We start from the raw sequence: 20,105 nt of genomic DNA on the forward strand, positions 1-20,105 counted from the left end.
ATCAACTCAAAGATTAAGTCTTTGAGGACAACTAGCCCAAGAAGAACAAAGGAAAGAGAATCAAAGAAAAGAAAAGCAATGAAAAGATGAACAATGGTGTAAACAACAACAATCAAACAAAAAGAAAGTAACTTTAACCACAAGCAAGGTAAATATTCAAAAATAAGGGAAGCATAAACTAAAGAAGTATGAAATTAACAACTAAAACAAAGAAATAAAATTGAGGAAAGGAAATATACCAACAAAGAAGAAAGAAAATAACTTGATTGAATTGATTTCTTCACAAAACTAAGAACAAAGTGAGATCCAATGTTCTTCCCAATTTTCTCTACCTAACCAATTTTTGATCCAAAAACAAGTGTAATGAAAGTTGTTCTTACAAGGTTGCCCCTTTTCTATATATACTATGGGCTTAGAAACATCAAATTACAAGCAATTCTCAAAAACAGCCCGGTTACTATTCCCAGCCGGTGTATCGATACACCGCCCGCCCCTTAGTTACACCGGCTGGAGGAAATTTACACCGCTCGCTCACAAAGTTACACCGGTTGACCAAAATTACACTGCTCCTGATCACAATGCACAGGCTAGGGGAAGGAGATACACCGACAAGGCTAAATGAGATACACCGGCTACCCTTGAGTTGCACCGCGCCTGATCACAATACACTGGCTAGGGGAAGGAGATACACCGACAAGGCTAATCTTGATCCTTGGCCACCAAATGTTGATCGGTTTTGCATGGGGAAGCGTGCAACACTACAAAAAGCTTAGCAAATAATCCGGTGAGACTCATTTAGGCAAATTAATCATAAACTTGAGTAATTATCAATTAAATGCACCAAAATTAGGACTAAAGCAAGGATTTTTGACAAGAATGAAGGGGCGATAACGTAGTTATCAAATCTCCCCACACTAAACCCTTACTCGTCCTCGAGTAAGCTCAAGTATGATCAAAATGCAATACAAGTCAAAACTCCAATTCTAAAGTGAATGCACAATATAAGCACCACTTAATTATTCTAACTAATAATATCCGAATGAGTATTAGCGCACTCAACGCCCCTTCAACTCACAATTTGACACTCATGAGGGGAAAGTGCCCTATTGCAAGGCAAGTTGGGTCTTGCTACAAAATTGCGACACATCTATCATGAAAGCACGTAACTAATCAATAGAATGCATCTAACAAAATGATCCACTTTCCTCATCTAAGTGGCCGGATTTTTCAAACAACAAAACACGGTCTTGGTCGGGAGTACCGTCTCAGAAGTGCCAATTGAGGTGCCAACCCCCTAAGCATGGCTCAAGCAACCCTCGTGTGACCAATGCCCAAGAAACAAATTCAAGAGCGGGGTAAGGGGAAGAAAGCAAGTCCGCCGAGAATTACTAAACCGACACGAGATTCAACCCAAAGACCCATGACCAAGAGGACCTAGGCAACGACATCCTCACGGTTTTCACTCGTCACTCAATGAAAGAACAAGGTGATTTTTTTTGTGACAAAAAGTAACCAAAATCACTCTCCTAACTCGACTAGCGAAAACGTGCCCGCAATCTAATGTGTAAGACCGTCCTATGTCCAATGAAATGCAAACAATGGTAAAAATGCAAACAATATGAAGCAAAGGGTTGTAACGGGGCTAGGGAGTAGGTCGAAACGGGATTGGTGCAAGCACCATTTGGATATGTGGAGTTCAAATCAAGAGTTGCCGACACATCTAAACCCATTTCTTATTGCAACACATGAGACACGTCTATGCCCTAACATAGCATGGATCACCAAAACTATGCAAAAATTGCATAAACCCAACTCAAATAGGAAAAATTTGATAAAACTCCTTTTATTTCAACAAATGGTAACGTCTACACCGTAACAACGACTCGGTTTCCAAGCCATGCAAAAAATGTGTAAACCCGACTCATCTTTGGAAAAACATCAATTTGCCCCTTTTTATTTAGCAACGGCTTTTTCTACCCCATTTATTGATGAGGAGGGGTGTTGCTTTGCCTTTTTCTTTTCTTTATGACAAATATACACAACTTGACTTACTATTTTTTTGATTTTTCACGACATTTTCACTTCTCTATTTTGCTTTTTCATTACAATTTACAACCTCTTATTTTATACACAAAACCAATTTCACATAGAAATCCGACCCAAATGGACGTGCGAGCCATCCACCATCACGACCTAAATCACCTCCTACAACACAACTACAAAAACCGACCAATTCTTGATTAAGGACGGGTGGTTATGGGAATGTAGCTATTTTAAGTGGGTTTGCCAAATGAAAAGGCTAAGTTCAAAGGGGTAGAATCAAAAAGGGAAACGATGTAGGGGAGAAAACAAGGCTATTTGGCTATGTGAGGTTCATAAAAACTGATTTTTGCTTCATATCGTATGCACAAAAATGTAATGCAATTTCATGATCTAAGGACGATGCGACACACTTGTGCGTAATGATGTGACACGTCTCGCGAGGAGACCTACTCTCGAACCTAGATGAGGGCGGGGTATGAATGTACCCGCCCTAGGAGGCTCTACCCTTACCTTTGAGTAGCTAAGTCGAGCCAAAGGTCTAGTCTACGGCCCTAGGTCTCACAAGATCGGTCTAAACTCATTGGTCAAGCCCTCCTTCCTCGGCTAACTAAGAGGCCACGGGTGCGAGTCACGAGGAGGGGAAAGGCACAATTGGGCACATTAGTTCATCATGGGGGTACTTGGTTCCCTTCCTTTGACCATGCTCTTTCTTAAAAACTTATTTACAAACTTAATGCAAAAAGAAAGAAATGCAACAAGTATTTACATGTGAACAAATGCATGCGGAAATTTAAACAAACACGAAATGAAACATGCAACAAATTGGCTAAACCTAGCAGCACATCAACACCAAAATTCCAAACGGTCTCCAAAGGAGACACCCAAAGCAACAAAATTCCCATTCTCCTTCAAAATATCCAAGATACCAAAAAGAAAGAATAGTAAAAGGAGCAAGAGGTAGGAAAGATTATACCAAGCGGTCTTCTAACTCCTTTTTGCCTCAAGTGGTCAATGTGCCATGCCAAAGGTTAGACAAAACATATATATACAATGCAATTTTTTTTGAATTTTTCAGAAATTTTTCAATTTTTGGGCATTTTCTCTAATTTATAAACATTTACAATTATAAACAAATATTCACAAGAGTGGATATTTCCCTCCCCACACTTGAAATGTACATTGTCCTCAATGGACAAAAGCATAGGGAGAGAATAAGAAAAAGAAAGGAACATATTTTTTTGGTTTTTTGATTTTTCAAAGGTAAAATAACATATTTTTGTGATTTTGTTTTAAAGAATTAAAAAGACATATTTTTGGTGATTTTTGAGATAAGAATCCCCTCCCCACACTTATTTATTTACATTATTTCCAAATTGAAATAAATGTGTGGAGGGAATTCAAATTAAAAGACATGTTTTTGGTTTTTTTTTAGGCCCTCCCCACACTTATTTATAGACATGGGAGGGCAATTTAGTGAAATAAAAGAACATGTTTTTGTTGGTTTTTGTCATTTTTCAATTTTTTTTTGTGATTTTAAAAATAAGAATGCAATGCATGCTCTATACTATATGCAATAATTGAAAGGACAATGCAAACTATACTACATGAATGCATAGAGAGCCAATTTAGATTAACTCCTATTTGGGTCATGTCACTAAATGCAAAATGTGATAGAAACTTAATTAAAGAGAAGGAGAATATATACATTGTGGTGGTTGTTAAGTAACTCCACCAAACCTCTTCATCAAAGAGTCTTCAATCAACCGGGATCCCCCTCTCGGAATCTCGCTATCCCTTTAACAACTTCAAATTTTCCCATGGAGTAAGAGCTTCCAAGTTTTGACAACATTTCATGTACACCGCTTATGGCGTGGTGCACTTCCGACCATTTCCGGGCAATCTCTTCTTCAAGCTTCTTCTTGTCATGGACGAGAACTTCTTCATTTTCGAGGCTTGGTTCACATTTCCCTTTTCTTTTCACTTTATTTCTCCATTTTTTTGGTTTCTTCTTCTCAACCCTTGGCTTCATTTTTGAAGGGGTATTAGTGCTAGAATCAAATTTGGGAGGGATCACATTGGGGTGATCCCCTCCACCCTCAAGCTTCAACTCTTCTTTTCCTTTTTCATTTGTTGGACAAGCTTCTAATGGAGCCAAAAATGAAGGCCCTAAATTAGGTTCATCCAAGTTATCTTCCACCATATCCACCCTATAACAAGAGTTGCCCATAGGAGGAGACTTCATGGAATTGTTGAGTTCAAACTCAATCTTCTCATTACCCACTTGGAGTGAGAGTTTTCCACTTTTAACATCTATCATAGCACCTCCCGTGGCCAAGCAAGGCCTCCCTAAAATGATTGGCACATGGCTATCTTCGGGCATGTCCATGACAAAGAAGTCACATGGTATGATTAGTTTCCCAACAACCAAGGGTACATCTTCAATTACACCAATGGGAAATTTAACCGATCGATCGGCTAGTTGAAGTGAAACTCTAGTTGGCTTCAAATCTCCCAAATCAAGCCTCTTGAAGATTGAAAGTGGCATGAGGCTCACACTAGCCCCCAAGTCACACAATGCTCTTTTAATAGCCACTCCTTGGATAGAACACGGAATTGAGAAGCTACCCGGATCTTCTAGCTTATTTGTAAGCTTGTTGGTGTGAGTAAGAATAGCACTACACTCCTTAGAGAGGTTGATGGTTTGCACCTCTCCATTCTTCTTTTTCAAAGTGACAAGTTCTTTAAGAAACTTACCATATGATGGAATTTCGGTAATCATATCAAGGAAAGGAATAGTGACATTCATTCCCTTCAAGATCTCAACAAACTTCTCATATTTCTTTTCAAGCCTAGGCCTTGCAAGCCTTTGTGGAAAGGGTACCGGTGCTACATACTCCCTTGGGGGTAGAATACATTCTTTGGCCTTAGATGCAATAGGTTCATCTTGCTTTGGAGGATCAACCATCTCCACCTCCTTAGACTTTTCCACCCTAGTCTCATCTTCTTCCACAACTTCAACCGGGTGCTCTTTCACTACTTCACTAGACACCCTCTTCCTCTTCCACTTAGGAGATTTCTCAACCTCCTCCAATTGCTTTCCACTCCTCAAAAATACCGCATTCATCTCCCTTGGGTTAACCGTATTACCCGGAAACTTCCCCGGATTTTGAGCCAATTGCCCCAATTGTTGAGAAATTTGGGCCACATGAGTTTCCGTAGCCTTTTGGGATGCTCGTATTTCAGCATTAACCCGGTTTTGTGAGGCAATGTGGTTGTCAAGCTTTGAGTCGACTTTTTGGTTGGCAATCACCAATTGCTCAAAGGCTTGCTCCCAAGAAGGTTTTTGAGGGGTTTGAAAGTTTTGGTTTTGAGGTTGGTTGAAATTTTGTCCCTTGAAACCCCCAAATGGTTGTTGGTTTTGAGTGACAAATTGTTTTCCTTGGAAACCGGGTGGGATTTGTCTTTGGAATTGAGAGTTTTGATTGAACCTTTGTTGTTGTGGTGAGGAAGTGGTTGGGTTTTGAATGTTTTGTGAAGCATAAGACAAGAAAGGATGAGTTATTTTTCCATTACCAAATTGGTTGTTGTTATTATTGTTGAACCCTTGCCTTGCACTAGTTGACTCCCAAATCCCATTTACTTGCTCATAGCATTCCTCTCCTAGGGGTGAAATCAAGGGACACCCAATGGGAGTATGCCCTTGTTCACCACACAACTCGCACGACAAGACTTGCCTCATATCGGAGCCCTTAGGTTTTGAATTAAGCAAAGCAACTTGTTGGGTGAGTTCATCTAGCATACCCTTAACCTCCACATTCAAAACCGAATTAGAATCCTTGCTCTTGCCCTTCCTCATTTGCCTATCACTTCCCCATTCCATAGTTCTTGAGGCCATCTCCTCAATTAGTTCCTTTGCCGCTTTATGCCCCAAAATGTCTAGGGCACCTTTCCCCGATCCCGCATCCAATGAAAGCCTAAGGTCTTGAGTCAACCCTTTGTAGAAATTGTTCACTAGCTCGGCCTCGGAGATGCCATGGTGTGGGCATAACCGTTGGAGCTTCTTGTACCGTTCCCATGCCTCATATAAGGTCTCATCCTCTTCTTGAGTAAAGCTTTGTAATTCACTCTTGACTTTGGCCGTTCTTGAGGGTGGGAAATATTTGTTTAAAAATGCCGAAGCCAACTCATCCCATGTCTTGAAGGAATCCGGGTCACAATTCTTCAACCAATCCTTGGCCGAACCCCTAAGAGAACGGGGGAACAACCTAAGGCGAACCGCGTCATCGGAGACCCCATTTGACTTGTACATATCACAATTTTCAAGGAAATCATTTAGATGATCATTTGGGTTCTCCAAGGGACCTCCTCCAAATTGGTTGTCTTGAACAAGGTTGAGCAAGGCATTTTTAATCTCAAAGTTATTAGCTTGAATTCGTGGCCTTTGGATGCTTGGATTGACTATGTGCTTAGGAGCCATAGTGTCTCTTATCGGAACCGGTTCAACCATGGTGTTAGGCTCTTCTTCTAAAACCCCAAAAGGATTTTCAAACACTTCGGTAGCTTCTTGGTGATTAGCTTCTTCAATTGGTGGTATATCTAGAAAACCCCTTCTTCTTAGAGAATTAAGTCTTCTTGCCGTAGCTTCAATTTCAAGATCAATAGGATATGTTGGTTGACCTCTTCTTTGTCGCCTACTCATGCAAAAGACCTAAGCACTTGAAAGAAAGGATTAGTAACAAAGGACTTAGTCTAAACTAGAACAAAAACGATTAATATCAAGCCGTACTCCCCGGCAACGGCGCCAAAAACTTGATGGTCTCAAGTTAAACCTCGCAAGTGCACGATTTTATCGTTGTACACTTAAAAGGGTCGATCCCACAAGGAGTAGGTGGAGTACTAATCGTTCTAATTCACCGGTTTAGCTAAGTCGATAAATAACAAAGAGGGTAGTAACAAACTAGCGCTAAACTATCAAATTTAAAGACAAACAACAAGTTAAGGTAAAAACGAGCTAAAGAAAGAGGATATATCAAATAAAGAGAAGGACTAGAACTCGGTCCGACCATGAACATGAGTAATTCCACATACTAATCGTCTCGGCTAATCAAAAGGGGTAGAAAGGTAAGGGGGAGATGGCTCTAATTCGCCTAGAACCTCCCTTCCGGTCTCGCACTAGGACATTAGTTACTCCGACTAACCTCCCTCCCGGGTTCGAAAGTCGGTATCCCTAACTCAAAACCCGACAACCCCAAGAATATGCATTTTCCCAAGGAGGTCAAGCAAATGGTCAAGGTCATTAAGCACTCATCATATTCCGGGTCATCCCACTCCCCCTTCCGGAGGTCGATTTCAAACACTAGCCTAGAGGCACCCTCCCTCGGTTCTCCCTTCCGGTCTCAACCTTAGTTGGTGACAAGGCCAAATTTCGGGTGTCCAATTTACAACCTAACCAACTTCCGTTGGTGGACAAGGGTCACAAGCTTACACTACCCAAAACCCAAACCTTAAGCATGCAAATTCCTCTAAACTACCCTCACCAATTTTCCCCACAAATTAGCCTTAATGATAATTAGTTAGTGAAATTACCCATATCGGGTCAAACCGAGTCCTAGAAGGAGACTACTCACTAATCATGTTTTTAGAGGCAAAGAAAACAACAAAGATAGAGTCTTTAAGCATAAACATGGTGATAGGATGAATTTTACTTCTAAACATGCAACAACCCAACAATAATTATGAAGAAAGATGGTTTTAATCTAATAGCAAGGATGAACAAACCAAAAGACACAATCTTTAACACAATCAACTCAAAGATTAAGTCTTTGAGGACAACTAGCCCAAGAAGAACAAAGGAAAGAGAATCAAAGAAAAGAAAAGCAATGAAAAGATGAACAATGGTGTAAACAACAACAATCAAACAAAAAGAAAGTAACTTTAACCACAAGCAAGGTAAATATTCAAAAATAAGGGAAGCATAAACTAAAGAAGTATGAAATTAACAACTAAAACAAAGAAATAAAATTGAGGAAAGGAAATATACCAACAAAGAAGAAAGAAAATAACTTGATTGAATTGATTTCTTCACAAAACTAAGAACAAAGTGAGATCCAATGTTCTTCCCAATTTTCTCTACCTAACCAATTTTTGATCCAAAAACAAGTGTAATGAAAGTTGTTCTTACAAGGTTGCCCCTTTTCTATATATACTATGGGCTTAGAAACATCAAATTACAAGCAATTCTCAAAAACAGCCCGGTTACTATTCCCAGCCGGTGTATCGATACACCGCCCGCCCCTTAGTTACACCGGCTGGAGGAAATTTACACCGCCCGCTCACAAAGTTACACCGGTTGACCAAAATTACACTGCTCCTGATCACAATGCACAGGCTAGGGGAAGGAGATACACCGACAAGGCTAAATGAGATACACCGGCTACCCTTGAGTTGCACCGCGCCTGATCACAATACACTGGCTAGGGGAAGGAGATACACCGACAAGGCTAATCTTGATCCTTGGCCACCAAATGTTGATCGGTTTTGCATGGGGAAGCGTGCAACACTACAAAAAGCTTAGCAAATAATCCGGTGAGACTCATTTAGGCAAATTAATCATAAACTTGAGTAATTATCAATTAAATGCACCAAAATTAGGACTAAAGCAAGGATTTTTGACAAGAATGAAGGGGCGTTAACGTATTTATCAGCCTTACTCTGTCGAGTAAGGGTGTGTTGCGTTTTAAAAATAGTTTATAACCTGTTGGGTACTCGATCGAGTAACCTTGATACTCGATCGAGTAGGGGGCACTCGATCGAGTATCTCAGCTACTCGATCGAGTAGCCGGTTTACGGGGGGATAATTTGTCGGGTTTTGTTAATAATGCGATTTATTATATAATTACCCCCGTCACTTTCTTTAAACACATTTACAAACCTAATTGCTTTCAAAAGAGAAAACAAACTACGTTCTTCGCATCAATCGCATTATAGGCAAATCCCGGAGCTTGGAAGGTCGGATTTCGCCTTTCTTTATACCTTTGTAATCTTTGCGTCGAGGGTAAGATCTACATACTGTTTTTATAGTGTTTCGTTAAAGTTAGTTAAACCCTAATTTGGGGATTTGGGGGTTTTGTTGTGTTTCTTGATTGGTAGTAATTGTATGATTGTATGTTAGGAGGAGGATTTGTAGAAGAAGCCTTTTGATATCAGCTGTTGAGACCGTCTGACTGTGTTGCTTTCCAGGTAGGGTTTCCCTACTCAGTATTAGTCCCATAATGTGTTGGTGGTGATTTGTGATTGTTGATTATTATCATACGCGTACTGTGACAATTGTTAAATTTGGTTGTTGATAGTAGTTGTGATTGTTTGTATCTGTCTGTGTTCTTTGGGGCGCGTCCCTGGCTCAGTGGAGTCACTTGCGGGAGTGGCTTCACGCCCATTATTCGCCTTTTATGAAACCCGCCACAGAAGGGATGTGCACATTAAGGAATTTGGGTTTATCGCTCGACGGAGATGAGCGGGGATTTGGTGGGTACGGCTGCGGTCCCCCACTGGCGGCGTGGAGTGACCTGTTGCGATGGGCACTCTGGCAGGGCTACACACTTTAGTGTGTAGTCAGGATTATGGAGTTGGGATTGGAGTTCGGAGTATATCTGTGATGATTGAGCTGTTTGTTTACTGTGTTGTTGATTTATATAAATTGTGTGATTAGTAATGACCCCGTTTATTGTTTTAAAAACTGTGGTGATCCATTCGGGGATGGTGAGTAGTTGTTGAGCAGGTATGAGTCGAGTTACATGGGCTAGCTGAGATGTGCCACCGTCTGATGATAGAGTCTTCCGCTGTAGCATGATTAGTTTATCAAACATTTCTTTTAGTTGTTGGTTTTGAGAACATGTAACCGTATTTTGGTATTTTGTTTTGGATTGTAACCTTTCACTAAAGTTATACTATTTAAATGTTGTTTCGTTATTGTCTTATGATTATCATTGCCTCGGGCAACCGAGATGGTAGCATCTTTATACCTGAGTGGTCCTGGTAAGGCACTTGGAGTATAAGGGTGTTACATATGTTCCTAGAATTTGTAACAAAGCCGCTCATATGATAACTAAGCGTGCTATTAATATGTAGGTCTCGTTAACCCGATTGTCAAAAAAAAAAGAGTTTTGGTCATATTTTACTTAATTCTCTACTCTCGATTGAAACTCTCTCGCTAATGTTCGCACAACTATTCTAATAATCTCATGTCAAATAATGGCCCATGTGATTTTAATCTGACATCAAAGAGCGACTACCTAAAAACCTTTTTTCTAGAGTACATTGTACAATACCCAATGAATCCTCTGCATGCAAATGTTTGGAGGTAACCTAGGAGTGGGGGTGTGGTTAATATTGATCCTGGGGTTCTGGGTCTATCTAGGGAGTATTGGGGTAACTGTATTTTAGGGTTTATGGTGGATTAGCGTCTCTTTGCACTAGAGTTTGTGAGTAATATCATCCGGAAAAAGTGGAAGGTGAGGGGATTGATCACTGTTCATAAGATGGGTGATATTTATGTTCTTCACTGTGCTGATAGTGAGGATATGGAAGGTTTACTGAGGAGGACTACGGCAACTATTGACGGGGCTTTGATGGTCTTTGCGTGCTGGTATCCGGATACTGTTCCGAGGACAGTGAGATTCCCCTATGCTGAGATCAAAGTCCGTGTTTGTGGACTGCCGTTTGAGTATCTTTCAATGCATGTCGCTCAAGTTGCGGGTAAGCTTCTTAGTCACTATTTTCAGGTTGAACCGTTTGAGGTTCTGCCAAAAAATGATTATTTGAGGCTAAAAGTTTGTGTGAAGTTGAATGAACCTTTGATGCCTGGGTTCTTTCTGGCCATGGATGGGGGCTAACTGCTCTGGGTTCAATTCAAGTATGAGGAAGTTTTTAAATTCTGTATTAAGTGTGGTAAGGTGGGGCATATTGGGGCTCAGTGTCGTGAGTCTATCATGACAATTGTTTCAAGTATTAATGGGATGTTAGATAGGACGATGGATAAGGGGTTTGTGGTCTTTCATTCCCATAGTAATCATACTATGTTTAATCTTGATCTTCGAGCTACTCCGTCCACTACCAAATTTATTTCGTCTGATGTTCGTTTTATGGATGAGAGGGGGTCTAGGGGACGTGAGAGAGGGAGGGATTCTCCTGAAAGATTGGTTGATTTTGAACTGGGTACTACACCTGGTGGTAGGGTTTATCCTGGTATGCGGTTTGCAGTGACTGACCAGCCTTTTGCGGCTCCTGTTATCTTTCCAATGGGTTTTGGTGGGGGTGAATGCAGCTGCTAATCAGGGAGCTGCTGAGAGGCAGAGGAATCAAGGGGATGCTGTTATGGTGGATGTTCATGGGACACAAGACAACCGGGAAGGGATTCATGCTGGGGTTCAACAAGGTGAGGGTTCTCAGGCTGCTAGAGGCCCTCAGGGGGTTGCTGCTATTGGGGGTGAAGGTGTTGTACAGGGTCATCAGCTGACTGATGCTTCTAGACCTGGGTTGGGAGGGTGGCTTCATGGGGAATCTTCCCAACCTAGGGGTGTAGAAGGTGCTCCTATTCTGCAGGGGGGAGGAAATGGATTTAATTCTGTTCAGATGCCTACTGCTGCTGCTGTTATTCTTAATAATAATAGTAATTCTGATGAGTATCACAATGCTCCTGAGGACTTTGAGCAAGAGGGTAATACTCTTCATGGAGTGACAAGGTTTCTTCATCAGGTTCAAGCTGCTGACCCCTATGTGCTTTATTCTGGGGTTAGTAGTTCAAGAGGAGGATTAGACCGTGACTTAAGGATTCAAGAGGCTATTTTGAATAGGGTGGAAGGGGATGCTGACTGGGCAAGGATGGAATATGATCATCGTGGGTTGAACCAAACTTTTGATCCTCCACCTCAGGGACTGCCAATTATTTATCATTATCCTGATGGATTTGGGCATCAACCAGGGCCTGGGGAGGAAGGCTCTGCTGACATGGATGTGGGCTCTCCTACTGAGGATATGGGGTCTCCTTTGGAAGATTCTTCAGTGGAAGTTATTGTTATTAGTTCTGACTCTGAATCTGATGCTGATTTGGGACCACCTGCATGCTCTTGGATTCTGAATCCTGCAATGTTGGGTAATTCTTCTGATGAATCCTCTGAATTTCATCACAGTAGTGCTATCAACTTAATTTCCACTTCTGAGGATGGTGTTGAGGTTAATTCTGGGGTGAGAGTTCATGATGATGCTGGGTCTGAGGAAGCTGTGGTGGCTAAGGTTAGTGTGGGGGTTGAGGGGAGTGGAGTGGCTAGGGAGAACATTAGGGCTCCCTCCTCGTTATCATCCACTGGTATTGCTATGATGCAAGCTAAGCTGGACTCTGTTGAGCAAGCTCTGAATAGGAAAATTGCTGAACTAAGGGCTGTGGAAGACCAGAGTATTGTTAGTCTCGTAAAAGGGAAAGGTGTTCTGATTGAGGATTCTCTGCCCTTACCTCATGCTGGCTTTCCAATGACTTCTGCTTGTCGTCCGTCTGCCAAGCTGATTGCTGCCATGGATGAGGGTAGACAGGTGAGGGGTGGTGTTTCGGATGGGTTCATGGGAATTGCGGACTTGTATCATCGTTCTGAACCGATGGAGGCTAAAAAGGAGGTGATTTGGGGAGCTCGGAAGAGGAAATGCTGTACTGATGTGAAGGAGGTGATACTTCCTGAAGCTGTTGTGGGTTCTGTTGAGGGTGCTAAGTTCTATCTGCTCAATTTGTCCAAGAAGTTATGCAGTGGGGAAGGTATTCACGGTGATAGGGGGAAGATGAGTAAGGGGTTTCATGTAACTGCTCCTGTTTTGGTGACGGATGATTCGTCTAAAGCGTCTGTCAATGCTGCTGCTGATGAAGGCTTTGCGGAGGTTGGGCCGTCACAACCTCCTCGGTCACCATGATGGGATTGGCATGGAATTGTAGGGGTATTAGTAATGCGCTCTCCCCTACAATTCCTAAGATAAGAGCGCTCCTTAGTAAGAAGTATTATGACTTTGTTTTTATTATGGAAACGAAATGTACTGTAGCTCGTGTTAGTCCTTTATTTCGCTCGTTAGGTTTTGAAAAGTCTGTTGGAGTGGATGATGTAGGGGCGTCCGGGGGCCTTTGGGTAGGTTGGCGTAGGGGTGAAAAAATAAGCCATGTCTACTCATGTATGAATTTTATCGTTCTTCGGGTTGCGAAATTTAATGGACTTTTGTGGTACTTGGTTTTGTTTTATGGGGCTCCCAAAGCTTCCTTGCGGGCGTCTGTTTTGAATGAATTGGAGAGTTGTTTAGAGTCTTTGGAGTATCCTTACTTAATTGTAGGGGACTTCAATCAAGTGGAATTCCCATGTGATAAATGGAGTTCATGTTCGACAAAAATTAATGGCGCCTCGTTTTTTAGTGAGTGGAGAATAAAAAATGAGCTTGTGGACATTCCGTTCAAAGGTCCGCATTTTACGTGGTGTAACAATCGACGTGGTTTTGATTTTGTGTATGAAAGAATTGATAAGGCTTTAGCCTCTAAGGATTGGTTTTCCATTTTTCCTAATACGGGCTTGAAGCATTATCCGATTCAGATTTATGATCATGCCCCTATTGAGTTGGATCTTAATCTTGTACAAAATACTAGTAAAAAACCGTATAAATTGGATGCTTGGGCACTTGAAAATGAGGAGTGCCTTTTGGAAGTTCGAAAGGCTTGGACTGTGAATATTGTAGGCTCCCCAGCTTACCGTTTGACTAGGAAACTTGCTGTGGTACGGCAAAAAGTGAAATCATGGACCCTAGATAAGAGAAATGAATGGAATCAGAAATGGGAGGACTTTGATATTCGTCTGGAAAAAGGGATGGAGTTGGCTATTAGGGAGGGTAAGGGTGAGGAACACTCTAAGGTTGATGAGGAGGTACGGGCTTTTGCTAGAGCAGCGACTTGTTTTTGGAAGCAGAGAGCGAAAATACGGTGGTCTGTGGATGGGGATGCTTGTACTAAGTATTTCTTCAACTGGGTCAAAGGTAGAGCGGGGAGAAATTTTATTTATGGTATTCGGGATGATGAGGGTACGTGGATTTATGACCCAGGGGAGGTGGGTCTTTCTTTTCAGCGTCATTTTATGGACCTCTACAAAGCTCAATCGGGAAGTGCTACGGAATCTTCTTCTTACTTAGATGCTGCGGCAAGGACTTTGGATGCTGAGGATGATATTTTTACGGGGATTACTAGACATGTCACGAATGATGATGCGGACTGGCTAAGGAAGCCTTTCTCGGCTAAGGAGGTCCGAAAAGCGGTTTTTCAAATGGGTCCCCTGGTCCTGATGGCATTCCGGCAATGTTTTTCCAAAAGTGTTGGGGGTGGATCAAGTCTGATCTAACTACAGCCGTGCTCTCGGTGCTGAATTCTGGGAGGGCGTTGAGGGAGGTCAATCGCACTTTTATCACCCTTATCCCTAAAGGAGACAACCCTGCGACAGTTCAAGATTACCGGCCGATTAGTCTCTGTAATGTTTTCATGAGGATTGTCACTACGTGTATTGCAAACCGGTTGTCTAAAGTGATGGGTTCCTTGGTCGGGGAATTTCAAAATGCTTTTATTCCTGGACGGCTAATTAGTGATAATATTTTGCTGGCTCATGAGGCCATTCATGCCATCAACGGACATAAACAGGGAAGAGTTGGAAGATTTGCGTTTAAAGCTGATATGAGTAAAGCCTATGATAGGGTCTGGTGGCATTTCCTGGAATTAACGTTGTATAAGTTTGGTTTTCCTGAGAACTTGGTTCAGCTGATTATGAGTTGTGTTTCTTCGGTGTCATATGAGGTTCTGTTTAATGGTTCTGCTCGTGATGCCTTTAAGCCAACTTGTGGTCTGCGACAGGGAGATCCCCTATCTCCTTATCTCTTCATCTTATGCATGAAAGTTTTGTCTGGGAAGGTGCTTCAAGCGCAAAACGCAGGGGTGCTCCGCGGCATTAGACTCTGTCTGGAGGTTCCACCTTTAACGCACTTGTTTTTTTGCGGATGATGCTGTTTTCTTCCTCCAGGATGCTAATCGGTCGGTGTACAGATTAAAAGAGATTTTGGATGCCTATTGTCATGCCTCGGGTCAGCAAATAAATGATAAGAAATCAGGTGTGCTTTTTAGCCCGAGTACGAAGTTGCACCAGGCTAAGACATGCTTAAAAGTTCTAAATATTTGCAATAATAAGGGAATTGGAAAATACCTTGGTTTACTTACTGAATTTCAGGGTTCAAAGCGCGAAATCTTTGCGGGGCTAACTGAGATAGTTGCAAAACGAGTTTCTTCGTGGAATGAAATTTTTCTATCACCGGCGGGTCGTTTGACCTTAATTTCATCTGTCTTATCAAATATCTCCAATTACTTTCTATCGGTCTTTAAGATTCCGGTAAGTGTGTCTAGCAAGATTAATTCAATGCTGGCACATTTTTGGTGGGGTGGATGTAAGGCTGGGAGAAAAACTCACTGGTGTAGTAGAAGGTTCCTTAGTCTGCCGAAGAGCTCGGGTGGGCTTGGGATGAGGAACATTGAGTGTTTGAATCAAGCTTTGCTGGCTAAACAGGCTTGGCGAATCATTTCGGGCCAAACATCCTTGTTTTGTAAGATTTTTAGTGCCAAACTTTTTGGTCGGGAAGGATGGAATGAGGGGTCATCTTATTCACGACGAAGTAATGTCTCTTGGGCTGTTCGGAGTATCCGCTATGGGATGGATCTCATCTTGCGTAATATTGCCAGGAAGCCTGCGGGACGGTCTGAGCTTCCGGTTTGGTCCTCGGCTTGGGTGGCCGGGGAAAGGCCGGAACCAAGTGCTGCAGCTATGCTACCTGAGAATTCACACCTCAAAGATTTGAGAGTCAAGGAATTACGACTCTCGAATGGGAGCTGGGATGAAGAGTTTGTCCGCTACCTGTTCAGTACGGAGTCGGCTGCTAAAATTTTAGCTATCCCTTTCTGTGTCTCACAGAATAAGGACAAGGTGTTCTGGAGGCACACTAAAAATGGTCTTTACTCAGTTAAGAGTGGCTATGGTGTCGCTTTTGATGACTATATGATGCTGCACGGGTCCACAAAGGATAGGACTCGGCTGCGTAAGTCAGGGGTGGCTTTCTGCAGGAAAAAGCTTTGGAGATTACCCGGGCCGAGTTCTTGGAGGGTTTTCTTGTGGCGCTTACTGACGGATTCGTTACCTGTGGGGAATGAGTTTCTAAAGCGAAAATTGGGTATGGACTCTACTTGTAAAATGTGTTCGGGGGAGGAAGGGTACACAGAGACGAGCGTGCATTTATTTCGGGATTGCCAAATCGCGTGTCGGGTCTGGGCTTGCTCTGATCTTGGAGTTAGGATTGAAGGGGGTGCCCATATTGGGTTAGGGGATTGGATTATTAATTGGCTCTCTTATCTAGGCAAATTGGATGATGCGAAGGTTAAAATTATTAAATTCTTGGCAACTTTATGGTGCTTGTGATTGGTTCGTAATCGGGTTGTTTTCCAGGGGGAGTCTTTTCACCCTAATATGTTCTTTGGATTATGGTCGAGTTCGGTCGACACTACTTTGAAGGCACTTAACACTGGGAAGGAGGAGAGCTGCGGTGGGGAGGTGGATGGGCGGATCAAGGAAGCAAGTCATTTACGTGAAGGGCGACCTCTTTTTGTGGTGGGAAGTCGGTATTCGTGTACGGCAACTAGGGTAATGGTGGACGCTGGGTGGAAATCGGTGGGTCAGTCTGCGGTGGGATGGATCGCGTACGTGGATGAGGGTGGTTCCGGGGTCACCAGAAGTGCTAAGATCTGTGCGGAATCTGGATTACAGGCGGAAGCCTTAGGAATACGAGATGCACTGCGATGGGCTTACTCTCAAGGGATTCTGCATCTTGAGGTCAACTCGGATTGCCTGCAGCTTATTCTACAACTCGCGGGTCTGGAGATTGACCATCATATCATTGATGGGGTTATTGATGACATGCGTCTCCTTTTTCCTTATTTTCATTCTTTATCATTTAGGTTTGTACCGCGTCGTTTTAATAAAGTTGCTCATGGGCTCGCTAAGCGGGCTATGAGTGACTTGGACATTTGATTGTCTTCTTTACTGCTGCCAAAGAAAAAAAAAAAAAAAATTGTACAATACCCCTTCTTATTATGGAGTACTTTCTTATCTTAATAATCTTGCCATAAGTATTTTATTTTGAATGTTTAGATATATCTTGAATCCCACACTAATCACATTTTGCAAGGTAATTCCGAAATTCTGAGATTAATATATGCTAGGGCGACACCGGGTGTTACCGAGTTTTGGTAACACCCTAATAAAAAAATAGAAAAAAATTTAAAACTGAAATTGGGGTTTAACTTTTGCACCAAACTTTGATGGGTACACTCGTAATTTTAATTCGATTTTTCCACAAGAGATTAATCTCATCAATTGACGATGATGAATTTAACAAGATAAGCTTTTGCAATGTCATCAAATTGAAGGAGGAGAAATACAAATGGTGCAGTAGTCTTTGCAATCAACCATTAAATTCCCTTTTAGCAAAATCTGTACTATAAAAGATGCACAATAATGAAGATGAATAATAGACTATAATCCTATGATAGAAAAAGAATAATGGAATAATCTAATAAACGAATGAACAGATTATAATAATCTTGATCAACGGAATTTATGGAACTCTGAATCGATTCCGGAAGCTTTCAATTAATTTAGAAGAAGTATGGTGTTAAATACTTGCAATTTTTACGAAACTACCCTTTACTTACTAAAATATTCAAATTTCATTTTTTTTAAAAATAAACTAAAAAATGCTACTAATTTACTGAAATACCCTGGGTGTTACCGAGTTTCGGTAACACCCGGTGTTACTGAGTTTCGGTAACACCCGGTGTTACTATCTCATTTTCCTTAATATATTAAGGAAACAAAATCATACTCATTCCGATCATTTTACACATGTTCTTAATACTTTTATAGAGGTTAAAGTTTTAGAACCTTGACCGTGTATAAACTAAAAACTATATTATTTCATAATATAACTTTTATATAGTTACATTTGTTTTAAAAAAATCTTATATAAAAAGTTATTGTCAACTGTTAATCATTATTATAATATATAAGTAGATAAAACTATAGTCATAGTATAGTTAGGATACCGTGTACAAAGTAATTGGGAGGAACATGTGCAAAAGGAGGGAGTACTAACTATATTAATATTATCACTACACTGTTTTTATTTCTAACAACCTATATTATAAAATAAAATGTTTTTCCTAAACAATTTATATTTAGAAATCATGAAAAATGTTAATTAACCCCTTTAAATTTGATCAATAGTAAAATTAAGCTCTTATAAATTTTTTATTGTAATAATTTAGTCCCTTAACTTTGTCTAAAGTAAAATTCAACCGATTTTCGATTGTCAATATAATAATAATGTTAAATGTTTTTATATTTTGTTGTGCGGCAGCATCGATACCTTCTTGTTGGGCCCCTGATGCATCTGTGTCCATGATCTATAATAGTACACTATTGTAAGCTTTGGGTCAAGCCATCACGAATTTACTCTTGAACTCTTTTCCAAAGGCCCTCGTACTATTATATGTTGTAGACACTTATAAAGATGTTAATTCATCTTTTCACCACCGAAGTGGGATATGGCTTTGCACCCTAACAATCATCTCCTCAAATAAAGGACCGTCATCTTATCTTAGACCTTAACCTTTACGGAGAACTTGGAACTTCCCCACATCATGCAGCCCCAACCAGTTTCTAGGCACCATAAGTATCACCAAGTCTTGATAACCTCCTCTTAACTGACACGCCATGCTACCAAGTCATGTCTGCACCACATGTCACCGCCTTGGTCATCTAGTGATTGTTCTCACATGCTCCTAGTCCTGTATGTCCATATGTCCCACTTGGGACTATGCTACACATGCATATCGAACTCATCTGTCTCCAATATACCATGGATTGGGTCTGTCACTTCATAAGTCCTAGACCACAACGGTCTCTGGCAACCAATCTTGAAAGGATCCACCAGACTTGTGGCACCCAACCTGATAAGGGTCCAACTGATCAACAATACTTGTACACAAATGGTCTCTAACGTCCCACGAGACCTATGTTGCCTTTCATCCATTTTGCATTGGTCTAGGCTTACTCAAGGCTCTATCCTGACTTAGGACTTCCATGCCTTACAGTGTGTGACTACCTTCAAGTCCTGGCTCAATGCTTCACCAACGTACCACTCATGGACTTGAAATTTTCGAAAAGTGTGTCAGATCGAGCCCACATGTTCATGAATCGCGAATGCCATATATCCCGCTCTCCAGACTTTTGATTTTCAAACACTGTACAAAATCGATCCCATGTGTCCGTGACTCGTAAATGCTATCTGTTCCACTCTTCAAGCTCCACCATTTGCATATTGTATATGACAATATATGTTTTGGGCTTTATGGGCATTTGTGAAATGAGAATTTGGGGCCAGGAGTGCAAGGTGCAACGAGTGGGACCTTTGGATTTGAGGAGTAGTGCTACATTTCAATTTGCATTAAATGAAACGTGGGGGTGGGATCGGACTTATAAGCTTAACATCCCAAAAGACAAAAGAGTGGAAAATAGGAGAATGAAAGAAATAGAGGGAACATCTATTTAATACTAGTAACAACTATTTTTATCAAATCTTTACTCATCTTAAGAATTTATCATCTTGTAGGCCAACATTGTCCAAATTATGTTATACCAAAAATAGTATATATTCTATTTTATTTTTGAATTAATTCACATATATAGTAGGTTTGATGATCTTCATTCAGTTACAATAAGACATTTTTGTATAAACGTTTGTGTAAAGTATTCTTTAGTTGTTTTTTCTTTACTGTAGTAAGCGTTTGTTGGTTGACAAGGTCTGTTTTACTGCCTAATGTGCAAGAATTGATGGATATATGTTTTTTTTGTTGTTGTAGAAGGCCACAAGGGCGAACTTCATGATGACGGGATTGAACACAA

General features: G+C 41.2%; 2 protein-coding genes and 1 non-coding gene across 3 annotated transcripts; 2 read left to right on the plus strand and 1 right to left on the minus strand.

Annotated features, from left to right (window-relative positions):
• Positions 1–3,802: 3,802 nt before the first annotated feature.
• On the minus strand, positions 3,803–6,550 carry LOC141626985 (uncharacterized). Its single transcript, XM_074440522.1, has one exon. The coding sequence runs from the start codon at positions 6,548–6,550 to the stop codon at positions 3,803–3,805; it is 2,748 nt and encodes a 915-aa protein (XP_074296623.1).
• Positions 6,072–6,178, plus strand: LOC141644783 (small nucleolar RNA R71). Its single transcript, XR_012544390.1, has one exon. It is a non-coding gene; the product is annotated as a small nucleolar RNA R71 (small nucleolar RNA).
• Positions 6,551–12,995: 6,445 nt separating the features above from the next.
• On the plus strand, positions 12,996–14,453 carry LOC141626994 (uncharacterized). The gene has a single exon (XM_074440526.1). It carries the CDS (start codon positions 12,996–12,998, stop codon positions 14,451–14,453), a length of 1,458 nt encoding a protein of 485 aa, XP_074296627.1.
• Positions 14,454–20,105: the final 5,652 nt, after the last annotated feature.

This window comes from Silene latifolia, chromosome 2 (genome assembly GCF_048544455.1).
Source record: "Silene latifolia isolate original U9 population chromosome 2, ASM4854445v1, whole genome shotgun sequence".
Classification (NCBI taxonomy): Eukaryota; Viridiplantae; Streptophyta; class Magnoliopsida; order Caryophyllales; family Caryophyllaceae; genus Silene; species Silene latifolia.